Genomic DNA, 12,816 nt, shown 5'->3' with positions numbered 1-12,816 from the left:
TCCATTTCATTAGTCTGATTAGTCAGGGGCTGGAGGTCAGGGGTCACAAATCAGGAAGCTGGGAGATGTCAGAATGGTTGGAGTTCCTCCACTGTGACCTTATTCTAACCAGAGAGAGACTCTGAATTTGAAAATCCCCTTTCCTGTTCATTCAGATATTAGGGTTGCACAGTGCCTGCCAACAGTAATTACTAGGGAATGTCTGGTTCAGAGAACTCATCTTGATGTCTTCATCTTATGAAACAATGGACTGAAATCGGCTGATTGTGAAAGAAAACGTGTGTCTTGGATATGATCTGGCAATTACTGCTGGCACTGAGATATACCCTTCTTATTCCAAAGAAAAAACACATGCACACAAACAGGCCAGGTCTTGCACTCCGAATATGCTGCCCTAACTTTGATCTCTGCATCTGGGTCAGCCAAGCACAGCCTGGGCCTGTGGGAGGCCTGCCATGGGGGATGTAGTTCTAATCAGATATATTTTGTAGTTTTAATCAAATACAGGATTGGGGTTTCAGTTTCTAATGAGATACAGAGCCAGTGTTGAAAGAGCACAGTATTTAATCTTGGATGCAAACAGTGACTAGTGGTGGTCGTCTTTGGTCTGTGTTGAGGTAGCTACTGAAAGAGGAGGCTTCAGGCTTCTCCAGTATCGCTCACCTTTGATGCTGGAAATCTAATTGGCTTTGTAGACTTGAATGAGACCAAGAGGAAATTAGCTTTCCCCCCCCAGACATTGAGTTATTACAATACAGTCAAGCTGGTTGAACAGTCTTTGCCTTGTAGGAATCATGATCTTAAACCCAATTAGTCTTCACTAAATCTCCATATAAATGTAATGCTTTCTTGCCACTGGAGCAGTAGATGAGAAGAGATGAGAGTATGAGGGTATGCTATTTGTCATTAGAAACAGTTGGGACAAACATGTCAAGGGTGTCATTTTCACAGGGGATGTCCTATCCTCTTTAACAGTTTCGTTTTGATTTATTGACTTCAATCTCTCTAAACAATGCCCTCTGTCTACCTGTCAAATCCCCATGAAAGATGCTTTGAGTTAATACAATGTTGAAAGACTCATCTCAGTCACCTTCAATTATTACGCTCACAGCAATAAGCTTAACAGGCAGCAGCTGAGAAAAGTACCTACACCTATTATTTTGATGATCATTTCTGCCATTTCTCTCTTGACAGCATTTTCTCTGACTATCTCTCTCTCTGCAGACCCCTCACCTCCAGAGCCTCCCATGAATGTCAGAGTGAGCAACCACACTCTAGACTGGACGGGTTCACAACCAGGGACCCATCTTACAGAAAGGTATCTCAATAGATGAAATATTATTAGATAGATAAATGTCTTTGCTATTTTCCTTGCTGGGTTAGTTGCTATGCATCCTTTCAGGACTGCAGGCTGCAGTTGTAAGTCATAAAATGTGTTTAAGTCAATTGTCAGTGCCTGTCTGATGGCGTAGCTGCATGCAAATTACAGTTCAGCCTTGACCTTATTCCAATCATAAATTGCAGCGCCTTTTCTATTTGTGTGTTTTAATGGTAAACAAGGTCATATAAAGTTTAGACCATTTCCTGGATCAGCAGCAATATTGCAATCAAACAGAGGTCAGGTCTCAAATTGTAACGTGATGATAACATGTCTGACAGCACATACATAGAATAAATTAAATATATGAAACCCAACATTGAAAGAAGATGACAAACAAGTATTGCAACTAATTATCTACCACACCAGTGCAACGTGTTCATAAACAATTACTTCTAATCTAAACTCTAAACTTTTACTTTATTACCACAAATGTGTTTACATACATGCTGCGATGTTGTTTGACTTGTTGCTTTCTCCCCTCAGGTCAGGAGGAAGTGGGGTCACAGTTGCGGTCTTAATAAGCTGGGAGCCCCCCAGAGAGGGCGACCTGCCAGTCCACAACTACAGAGTCACCTGGATGTCTCGGCATACACACACAGCACACAAACACATGCACACACTGCATGCACACACACATACAGTGCACAATAACATGCACACACGTCCTACACACTCACGCACACCAGAACAAGGTAAAAAGGAGAGCAACACCAGAGTGACTCAGGGGGTAAGGGAACTTTTTTTTTAAAACTCAGTTACACTGAATAAAAGAATACAATGATTTAACTGTCTATGCCCATCAGAAATGCACATGTATGAACACATGGCACACAAGTCCTTAAAACGAATAAATGAAAAGTGCACATGCACATCTATAGCTGCACCTGAGAGATTTTACTGGCTCTGTAAATCCATGCACCACACACACACACACACGCACATACGCACACACGCACACGTACACTGCAGTGATTTTACAGCAAACTATTTAACTCATTTAATATGATCATAGCAATCTGTATGTTGTGTATGTTTAAAGTTCAGCACGAGTAAACAGGAAACAACACCATAAGAATGGATGGTACTCACATTCAACATTTCTTCATATTCATTCTTAATGTTAGACATTGAAATTATTACCTCAAATTAAAGAATGTCCTGCTGAGCCTGTAAACCAGTAAAAAATCCTACAAATGAAAATTAGGTGGAGGCATAGTGGAACTGCTAAAAAATTAGGTGATGAAAAAAAATGCTCTTGCTATTCTGCATTTTTTTGTTGAATTTGCATACTTAAAACTTGACACTTAATGTCATTAAAGTAGATTTAACTTTTTAAGGTTTTCTACATAATATATATACCAAAATAAGGTTTACATGTACATTACTTTAGATCTGGTTTTGACGTGTTTACACTGAAATCCCTGTTTGGCACACTTTCCTTTACTTTTGCAGACATATTGTGCATATGTTCCTTGTGAATCTGAAAATGCAATATTGTCCTCAGACAGACATACGGACCATTATCTTCATGGGACATAACTTTGTTAGAGTGCTATGACAACACACAGGTCTGGCTTTACAGCGGTGAAATAACATGACTACTTACTCATGATAGATTGACTGGCAACAGAGAGAAGTGGCTTTCGTGCATTTAGATAACATGTTAAACTCAAGTCAAAGCATCTGGAAATGTACTGTGCAAAGGTAGACTTATATGATTGATGTTAAGATGAATATTTATTACTGTAGCTGCCAGCACAACATGTAAATCATCATTACAAGCATTAGACCAGGAGAATGATGGGAAGTTATTTTACAGAGGAATAAAGTTAATCACTACTGTCTCCTTGTTGTTCAATTCAAAGAGTAACTTCGGTAACCTGTTTCTTACTGTTTTTTAAAAATGATATTTAATGCAGCAATAACAATCAAGAGGGTGGATTTTACTATTATGATTATAGGCGTGACGGTGATGTAATATGTTCACGATGCAAGTATGTCCAGTCAGCAACGCAAAAATACCCATAATCACAGTAAACAACACCGCTATTACAGCTTTGACGCAACAGTTATGATTGTCTATGCAGTGACTGAGCATTTTCTCTTCAAATTAGTAAACAGTACTCTTTGCACAGGATCCTTCAGATATAGACCCACTTAAATGTTCAACTCTAATGTGAGCACTCACTTCAAGAGAAGAAATAAAAACATAAACATCAAAGTTTGAGGGTTGTAATGCAAGCACTTCATATGGACCTGGCTATCCTAAGTAGTAATGGCGATCCCAGGCTGAGCATTGTGGAGCCATTTATCTCTAGTCTGGTCCTCTGTTCTGCTTGGCTGGGAGGCCTGGAATTTAAATGAGGCCCCCTAACTAGTGTTTCCTACTTGCAGCTGCATCTAGACACACACACAGACAGCAGCATCCCAACAGGTAGGTCAGGAACAGAATAACATTTCTACGCTGTGTAAAATAGTTTTCATATTACGGAAAGCATTGATATTTTATTGCTCTCCGTCAGCACATGATCATACATTCCCTAGATGGATATAAAACGTGTATCCTGTCAGTCAGGAATTCATGCAGGACTGGGGCGATTTAGCATTAAACCTGAAGTAAAAGGGGAAGTTGGAGGAAATATTCAAACACGAAAAGACCTCTGCTGAATCAGTGCTTTTAAATATACATCAGCCTCTTACATATAATGTCCACTGACATTATGCACCAAAATAGAAATCCAGGCTTCTCTTGCATTCTCTGTTTCACACACACACACACACACACACACACACACACACACACACACACACACACACACACACACACACACACACACACACACACACAGCTGTACAGGCCATATGTTTTGTCTATCTTGAGAGTAATGGAAATACTTCAACCCCATTTTGTCTGCAGGTCACTAAAACTGCTTTTAACTTGCTTTTGTCTCATTCTGTCTTAAGTGTGTGCACTTACATAACTCCACACACACACACACACACACACACACACACACACACACACACACACACACACACACACACACACACACACACAAACTTGTTATCATCCAAGCATCTCTTTGTTGTGACTAGCTCAAATCCATGCAGACAGACAGACCTCATTGACTAAGAGCTTGTTAATGAGCTGTCAGTCAAACAGCGGGCTAATGCAGAACAGGTCTGCACTGTCAAAGCGGCACACACACACACACACACACACACACACACACACACACACACACACAGAGCACTCAAAGTGAGGATTATGATGACAGTAAGGACGGTGAAGATGGTGGCAGTAACTGTACTGGCTATAGTGGGGATTCTGAGTTGATTTTCGAATTTAAGGACACATCTAGCAAGTGAAAGTGAATTAGGGCAGACAGAGTAAGAAGTAGCCAAGAACCACTGTTCTTAACCGTTAAGAAAACTTATCTTTCCACATTCCCATTCTTTAATGTGTTATAGGCACAGTGTGAGCTGTGGCTGCAGGGTCTGCTGCCTGCTACTTCCTACTTCCTGTCTGTCCAGACGGTGGCCTACTGGGGTCAGAAACGGCTGAAAAGTCCCAGAGCCCAAATTGTCTTCAATACAATAACTCATACAGGTAAACAAACAAAGCATCTTCCTCCTCATGGTATACTTGTTATATTCAACAGTAACACTGTTTACCATTATATCTAATTTTCTCGTCATAATTTCAGTAGAATGTGATTACGTAAAATGCATTAAAGAGTTTAGGGTAGTAATTATTTTTCTGTCTATTAATATGTATATGCTTTACAGTGGTTGTACAGAGTTTCATATACATGGTGCATGTTGTGACTGCAGTTTGCTCCACTAAGAACTAATTATTTTTCATAAGAAATCTGCAGCTTCATATACCATGAATACAGTGTTTTCACCATTGCCTCTCTCAGCAGTATGGATAAGCATCACATCTTTAGATAGACTAATAAATATGTCCAGCTGCAGGTGTAAAGTCACTTAGAAATATATAACTTTAAGGGAGGCTCCAATCTCCAGTAGGTTTTGTACAGTTTTGTCTTAGAGGAACAAAACCGTAAGGGGCTATAAATAAAGCTAAGTGTTGCTCAGTAGCCCAAGCCTTCTTGCCCAAGTAGTGTAAACTGTAGCTTTACTCTTTGTGTTGCTATGATTCAACAATAAAGCCTCCTAAGGACCCCCTAGCAACCTTACCCCAAATAGAGACTCACTCAAGTACATTACATCTAAACATTTCATTAACTTGTCATGTCATTATTAGACAGTGGACAGGTACAGTGGACTGTACATACAGTCCACTGTACCCATTTGCTAACAGAGCTGTAGATTATTGAGTCAATGAGTTTAGCTAGTAAGTTGTTAGTTTGTGCAGAGCTACATAATTTACTGACTGTCAGCATGTTTTGTGTGCCTACAGCTGCACTGTTTAAAAAAGAGGAAAGTGGTGATGTTAATGGTTGTCCAGGCAACAGAGGTATTTATAGGCGACCTGTCGGTCAGCCCAGCAGAGGATTATAGCCAGCTGCAGCTCAATTATCAAACCACATACCAACAATTTTATATGGAACATATTGCCATTTATAATTTAGCAGCATTAATATTTGACACAGTCCACATATTGGCTTGGTTTTCCCCCTGAGGGTCAGTAAGGCCAGATAAAGCCAATTAGTGTTTCTATGTGAATGAATTAACGGGGATGCTAGCTACCAGCTGCACCCTCGTCACCAGTTTATGATATTCCAGGCACAATATAATACATTTATATATTCCATGTGCTATATAACAGGTTTCATACATCCAGTCATTCATATTATGTGTTTTTGTGATGTTGCCAGTTATAGGCAGAACAGCTACTATATAAATAATGCTTACTGTAGAGTGGTTAAGAAACTGCTTCTTCAATACACGCATAAAAACACAATGAATATCACTCCAGCATCTAAAGTTTCAAGTTTGTTTCATGGTTTGCCTCGTTATTTACAAACTTGAAACTCAAAATATTTTTTTTTACCTTTTACTGCCCTCATTGCAGAAGACATACTGTCAAATCAGCCAATGTTTTAAATTGTAACCTTTATTATTTTTCTCCTCTCCTCTCCTCCACGAAAGGTGAAGACTTCTCCAATGAGCTTCCCTCATCCTCATCATCTCTTCCCTCCTCTCCTTCCCTCTCCTCCTCCTCCCCTTCTTCCTCTGACCTCCCCCTCTCATCCTCTCTGCCTCACCCTGAATCCCTCATTAACCCTGGGGGGGTCACCCCTGGCAACCTGCGCCTAGAGGTTGCTGCCCCTCATTACCATGACGACCAGCTGCAGGTCAAGGTGTTCTGGAAGTGGCCTCACCATGGTGAGTTGATTTTGAAACACACAAAATATATTCATTGAAGCTAACATTATTTTAAAAGTCCTCTCTTTCCTTTCTGTGACTGTTTGGTTGTCCGGATTCACAAAAATATCAAACACAATTAACACTAATTAAATTGCATGCTTCTTACTGAGAAGCTACTTATCCTATTACACACAAATAACCCTCGCTCCAAGTTCTTTAGCTGAGGCTTATTGTTGCAGTCTTCACCAACATGTTAATAATTGCACATTCATTTAGAACTGTAGTCAAAAACCTGCATCACAGGTGTCCAGTTATACTGTCCGGTTACTAAAAATGAATCCACACCTTACAACCAATCAGAATCCAGAGTTTACCAACACATTTTTTCTTAGTTTTCAAACAGTCTAATTTATGACAAATGTATACAAGATAAACACAAACACATGCCCACTTGTAATGTCTGTCTTGCTGCCTCTCTTTTGCTTTACAGGCAGGCAGAGACACCCTGGTCCATACATTTTGCGGTGGCGTCCACATACCTGCAGTACTAATGTTACAAGCACAGAGAGAACAACAACTGTGCAGGTACAGTATAACTTCCCTGGCTGAGTTTTATGTGTCTCTGTGTTTGTGAAATTGTGTATAGATGTCTTGGTTTTATGTGAGCATTGTTCTTGTGTCTTTATGTGTGTATGTGTGTATCAGAGTCAATTTGACAGAGTTATGGTAAAAGTGATGTTAGGCAGAGATAGAGCGAGATGATGGCAGAGAGACAAAGTTACACACAGACAGAGGATGAGAGCCATAGATATAAACAGCTTGAAACAAGCTTTTGAGAACTAGCAGCCATAACTTTGACTTGGAACTCAGCTGGTCCGTTGGTAGCTAACCATTAAGTTAGGTAGTTCACTGACCATTTTTAGTAGTTTTAGTTGACCTATATGTAAATAAGAAATCTTTTATCTGCTCTATACTGACGTGTGGAAAGTAATGTCAGCCTCCCTGTTCTCTTTGGTCCTTTTGGTAAAGCAATATGTGCTGCACAGCTGACAATATAGTTGCTGATGCTCGTAGCTGGCGATTGTAAATAGTACCCAAGTAACATGGCGGCGATTATCCAATTAGTTATGACGTAATGTTGCATCTATTGTTTTGTCTGTCTGCCATCATCTCGCTCTGTGTCTGCCTAACATCACTTTTACCATAACTCTGTCAAATCCCTGGCGGATATTGCTTTATTGAAATATAAAATGACAGGAAGGGGTTTGACTGAAAATGAACTGATTTGCAGAACCATCTCAGCAATGACTATTACAGTTTTTCTCGATTGCTATGACACATTTTCTCAAAACTGTAAACCAAATTCTCAAACTATATTCACAAAACACCTGACTCTACTGGCAAAATCAAACAATGTTTTCAGATCATAAACACAGCCAGTCATTAACTAAACACTACAGAGCATTCATTAGACATTACCTCACATATTCAAGAACCCAGTGTCCAGGGCATGTTACAGAAAAAAAAGTTTATTTCATACAGTAAACACATTTTGCAATGAAAACAAAAAGTATATCACAACTTGTGTAAATGTCTGTTTACAGTATTAGGCACTTGTAGAACAATACAGTAGTCCAACTGCAAAAGGCCAAAGAACAAAGAACATGAAATGAAAAGCACATGACAGTACACTAAAAAATATTGAGAAACCGCAAAATCAGACATCAGTATGCCACTGTTCCACCTGTGCACTCTGAACTGGTTTATATTCTCTACAATTGGTTTGATCACCTGGAAACGTGTACAATTTTGAGTCGTGTGTAAACGATGACAACTGTGTTGTAGTTGTGTTTAACTTTTGCTGCCTGTGTTAACCATTTTACAACAATAGTGCATCACAGTGTGAAATATGTTTTAGCGAGTGAGAATGTGTTTAGAGTTTTGCAAGAAGAGTGATTGATTTGACAAATGGGTTTAGGCCGCTGAACATTTGGTTCAGAGAATGGGGTTTTGTGTTTTTGCAATTCAGAAAAACTGTAAATGTAAAATTAAATACGTTATTATACGTACTGTGTGTATATGTTTATACTTATATTGTTTATATCTTTTTATCCTTCTTATATTTGTATGTGTGACATGCTCCAACAACACCATGACAAATTCCTCGTATGTGCAACGTACTTGGCAATAAAGCCCTTTCTGATTCTGATTCTGAAATTGGAAAAACAAAATCTACTTTAAATCTGCATTTAAAACACCTTCTATTGCAGCTATTTTAAACCCAAATCATGAAGTAAAGCTGCAATAGAGAGGAGCATGTCAAAAGATGAACTGGTATTGAGTATATTTAGTGCACTTGATATCTGCCCACAGCACTTCATCAAGAGAAAACTGGACTTGCCAACATTATATCTTTACTAGAGCTTAGATCGGCCCAAAAAATCAAGCCCGAACCTGCCCGAGCCCGAGCACGTTGCGTCCGAGCCCGGCCCGGCCTGACACATTAACTGTAATTATGAGCCCGAGCCCGATTTATACCCGACACGTTTAGAATAATACAACAAGGACGAAGCATGTAAACTGCGCTGCTTGTTTAGAATGGAACGGATCGCCAAGTGGATCTGAATGAAGAAACGTTAAAAAAAAGAAACAATGATGAACAACATATTGTTGTCACTGACCACGACTTCTTTAAACTGCTTCCATACCTCCGACTTTCCTCCACACTTGCTCAAAGTTAATTCTCCTGTTTTTCTTTTTTTCTTTACATCTTCAAGCTCCCGGTGTGATGCGTGCGAGAGGAGGAGACTCCGCGCATGACACGTGCTGCATTTTGTAACTGAGCCGAGGTCCGGTCGGGCTCGGGTCGGGCTCGGGCTCGGGCCGAGAATCTAAACTCTCTTTACCCACTGTTGTCCCAGTGTTTAGCCCGAGACACACCAAGCCGATAATTGGCTGTTGGACAGTCTGGCGAGGTCAGTGACTCAAGTCTGTTCGGTGTGTTCCGTGCCGTCGTCCATCCGAGGGGCCGTCGGCCTTCATTTTGGCCGATTTAACATGTATAATTGGTGGGACGGGGCGGGCACTGCCAGCAGTCGGACTCAAATGACCCATCTGATTGGTAGAGTGCTAACCTGGAAACGGGGAGCGGAATGAGCGTGACTAGAGTGCATGCAGGAACTCATAGTGCACCTTTAACCTCTTGTCTAAAATGATCACTGACCCAGTGGGTTGATAAATATCAAAGTGCTGTGTGAAATTTGCTGATGTCACAGAGCATGATTTCTGTTCATTGAAGTTCAGCCTTTTTTAAAAAGTTATGCCATTTCTCACCATTTGAAGCTGCCAAGCTGTAACGCTGCCAAGTGCGGCTTCAAACTGTGGTGTTTATTTTAACATGGAGCTAACAAGCTGCTTATATGAGACAGGTTCCCAAACAAAAATAGGGGTAATGTGTATATTTTAAGGAACCCTGTAATATGTCAGTCTTAACAACCAGCTGTGTTCAGTTTAAACACTCTTTTTATCCCTAATTCGACTTAATTTTCTCTCTCTCCAGGGCACCCATCACACCATCACAGGCCTGCTGTTCGCCTGTAAGTATCGGGTCGCCGTGGCAATCAACACTAACCTGGGGTCAGAGGCTGTTGCCTGGGTTACAACCCCGACTTGCTCCTCCATCAGGGTCAGAGGAGGCAAAGCTTTGCCTTGCAACACTGAGGGTAAGAGTAACTAAAGACACACACACTCACACACACACACACACACACACACAGACACACACACACACACACACACGCATGCACGCACGGCATAAAAGTTATTTATAAAAGTTTCATTTATTTAATTAATCCTGTAACCCCTAAATGCCTATATTTAAAAAGTAGTTCTTGAAAGTGGTTTCCTTGTCTTCTTTTGGTAACTCAAAACATAGTACAAACACAAGTACAAACTTGCACTCATTGAAACACTATATATATATCACAAAATTCCAGTAGTTTCAGTAGCCAAACAATCTTTTTTTATATGCACACGGTAGTTGAAATGCACTCCAAATAATTGCTATTATGAACAAACTTTGATTATTGGTATTGACATTTTAGCATACAAATTAAACCTACTAAAAAATAATTTTAAAGTGTTCTTCTGTCATAAATGAGAAACTGTTTTGTGTCCTTTATTGGTGTCAGAGCGCCTCCTGTCAGGCAGAAAGGTGGTACTGCGTCCAGAACGACTAACTGTAGACTTTCAGCAAGTCAATGGCACCCTGCTTATGACGCTCCGCTGGAGGATGTCCCATCATGCCCTGCACCCACCAGCTGTGGAGGGATTCCAATTCACCTGGACGCTGCAATCAGGGGTTACCACTGCAACAGAAGGGCAGGAAGACACAGTTATCTCCCAGACACAGACAATCGCACCGGTGAGACACGAAAAGAGGTCTACCTTGTGTTGTGCTATAGCAGCAGGAGGAAAATGCCTTAGAAATATGAGAGGGATGTGTGCGTGTGCGTGTGCGTGTGCGTGTGCGTGTGCCTTTTCAGTTCGGATGATGAGTCAGACATTCAACATTCAAAGAATAAAAAGGTTAAAAAATAAAAGATTAATTTCATAATGACACATTATTGTACAATAAAGGATGAATGTAGTGACATTCTATATTTTTGTTATTGCCAAGCAAGAATAGTGTACATGTGTGTCTGTGAACTTACAGTACCCTGCTTCACCATCCACAGTCTCAGCGGTCGGTGTCAGTTCATGGTCTTCAGGCTGACAGTGTTTACCAGCTTCAGCTCCAGGTGCTAACAGCAGGGGGCAGCAACGGCGCCGCAATCACCAAGACCATAAAAACTCCAGCTATCAACACCACACTTTGATAGGTAATCGTGCTTTCTCAGCAAGACACTGCTTTTTTGTGTAGCTATAGACACACTTTTTAGCCCTGTACATGATAAAACAGCATACATTTTAATCCTACCAATCATCTCTTCTAGGCACAAACCCCACAGCTGTCACCGTCTTCTGCATCACGGTCATCTACACCAACATCCACTTCTCCTCTGTCTTCCACAATTGCTTTCATTACAGTGCAGAAAACATGACCAAAGCTGTAAAATAAAGAATGTTTCTCTGTAAAGTAGATCACTGTCATATATGAACGGTATTTCCTACTCTGACTCCCCCCCCCAATACTTTAATCACTTTTCAAACATCATGAAGGTTGTGAGCTCGCTTTAAATAGAAAAAAAATCAATCATTCATCTAGTCAACCATTAATTTGGTAGCTGTTAAGGCCTAAGTCAACATTGTTTTGTACAAATTGTAAAAAACAAAACAAAAAAAAAACCTGTACCTGTACATGGTGCCAGTTTAAAAAAGCACTATGTATTTACAGTTAGTCTAGAAATGCGTATCCTTTAACCATATTTTTTTCTATTTTTGTATTAAAAGCATTTTCCAAATGACTCCACTTGGCATTAGTGCCACAGCGCCGCAGCAATGCAGGACATGTATGTGAAAAGTCAGACTCCTTGCATGGCTGCATCTATACATGTTTGGTGTTTAGATGGGACTGATCAGGTCATTTCTAAGCATCTGACATCACTTGAGCCAAATGACACTTGTAAAGAGACTTATAATGCCTGTTGTTTTTGATCATGCAAGTAGAGAATGATACAGCACTGACCTTGTGTACAAATAGAAATGTATAGCAACAGACTGACTGTGTTTATTTTAATGCATAATCTGCTACATTATTTTTGAAGCCAGTGGCTCTGAGTTGGTGAGCTAAAGCCTTGAATTAAGCTCAAATATATTTTAATATTTTATTCATATGTTAAAAAAAGCTAATTCTTCACTCAAATTGGTCTGAATTTGCTTGTTTGACGTATTTGTGCCTAGTGCATCATTACTTTGCATTATGGTACACCTAGTCTCACTTTGCCAGACCATCCTCCACATGGTACACCCCTTTCACTAAACAATAATATGTGTCATTTTTACACAGTAAATATATACCTGTAGTAGATTTCTTTGTTAACAAAAGTCATGGCATTACTTTGAAAAGGTGGGAAATTACTGGTGTCAAGCCACCAGTA

The 12,816-nt window shown here is 40.1% G+C and overlaps 1 protein-coding gene across 1 annotated transcript in view; it reads left to right on the top strand.

Moving 5' to 3' along the window:
* anos1b (anosmin 1b) overlaps positions 1–12,556 on the top strand; it is a 46,503-nt gene extending 33,947 nt beyond the window's left edge. The window contains exons 7-15 of the mRNA XM_031313895.2: positions 1,225–1,318; positions 1,865–2,108; positions 4,853–4,991; positions 6,500–6,736; positions 7,209–7,303; positions 10,278–10,440; positions 10,909–11,141; positions 11,455–11,598; positions 11,713–12,556. Coding sequence (XP_031169755.1) covers positions 1,225–1,318; positions 1,865–2,108; positions 4,853–4,991; positions 6,500–6,736; positions 7,209–7,303; positions 10,278–10,440; positions 10,909–11,141; positions 11,455–11,595 — 1,346 coding nt within the window. The 3' untranslated portion in view covers positions 11,596–11,598; positions 11,713–12,556. The remainder of the gene's footprint in view (positions 1–1,224; positions 1,319–1,864; positions 2,109–4,852; positions 4,992–6,499; positions 6,737–7,208; positions 7,304–10,277; positions 10,441–10,908; positions 11,142–11,454; positions 11,599–11,712) is intronic.
* Positions 12,557–12,816: the final 260 nt, after the last annotated feature.

The sequence above is a fragment of the Sander lucioperca genome, chromosome 11, assembly GCF_008315115.2.
Source record: "Sander lucioperca isolate FBNREF2018 chromosome 11, SLUC_FBN_1.2, whole genome shotgun sequence".
NCBI lineage: Eukaryota > Metazoa > Chordata > Actinopteri > Perciformes > Percidae > Sander > Sander lucioperca.
Note: the sequence above shows the minus strand (reverse complement) of the source record. Positions and strands in the feature narration are given on the sequence as shown.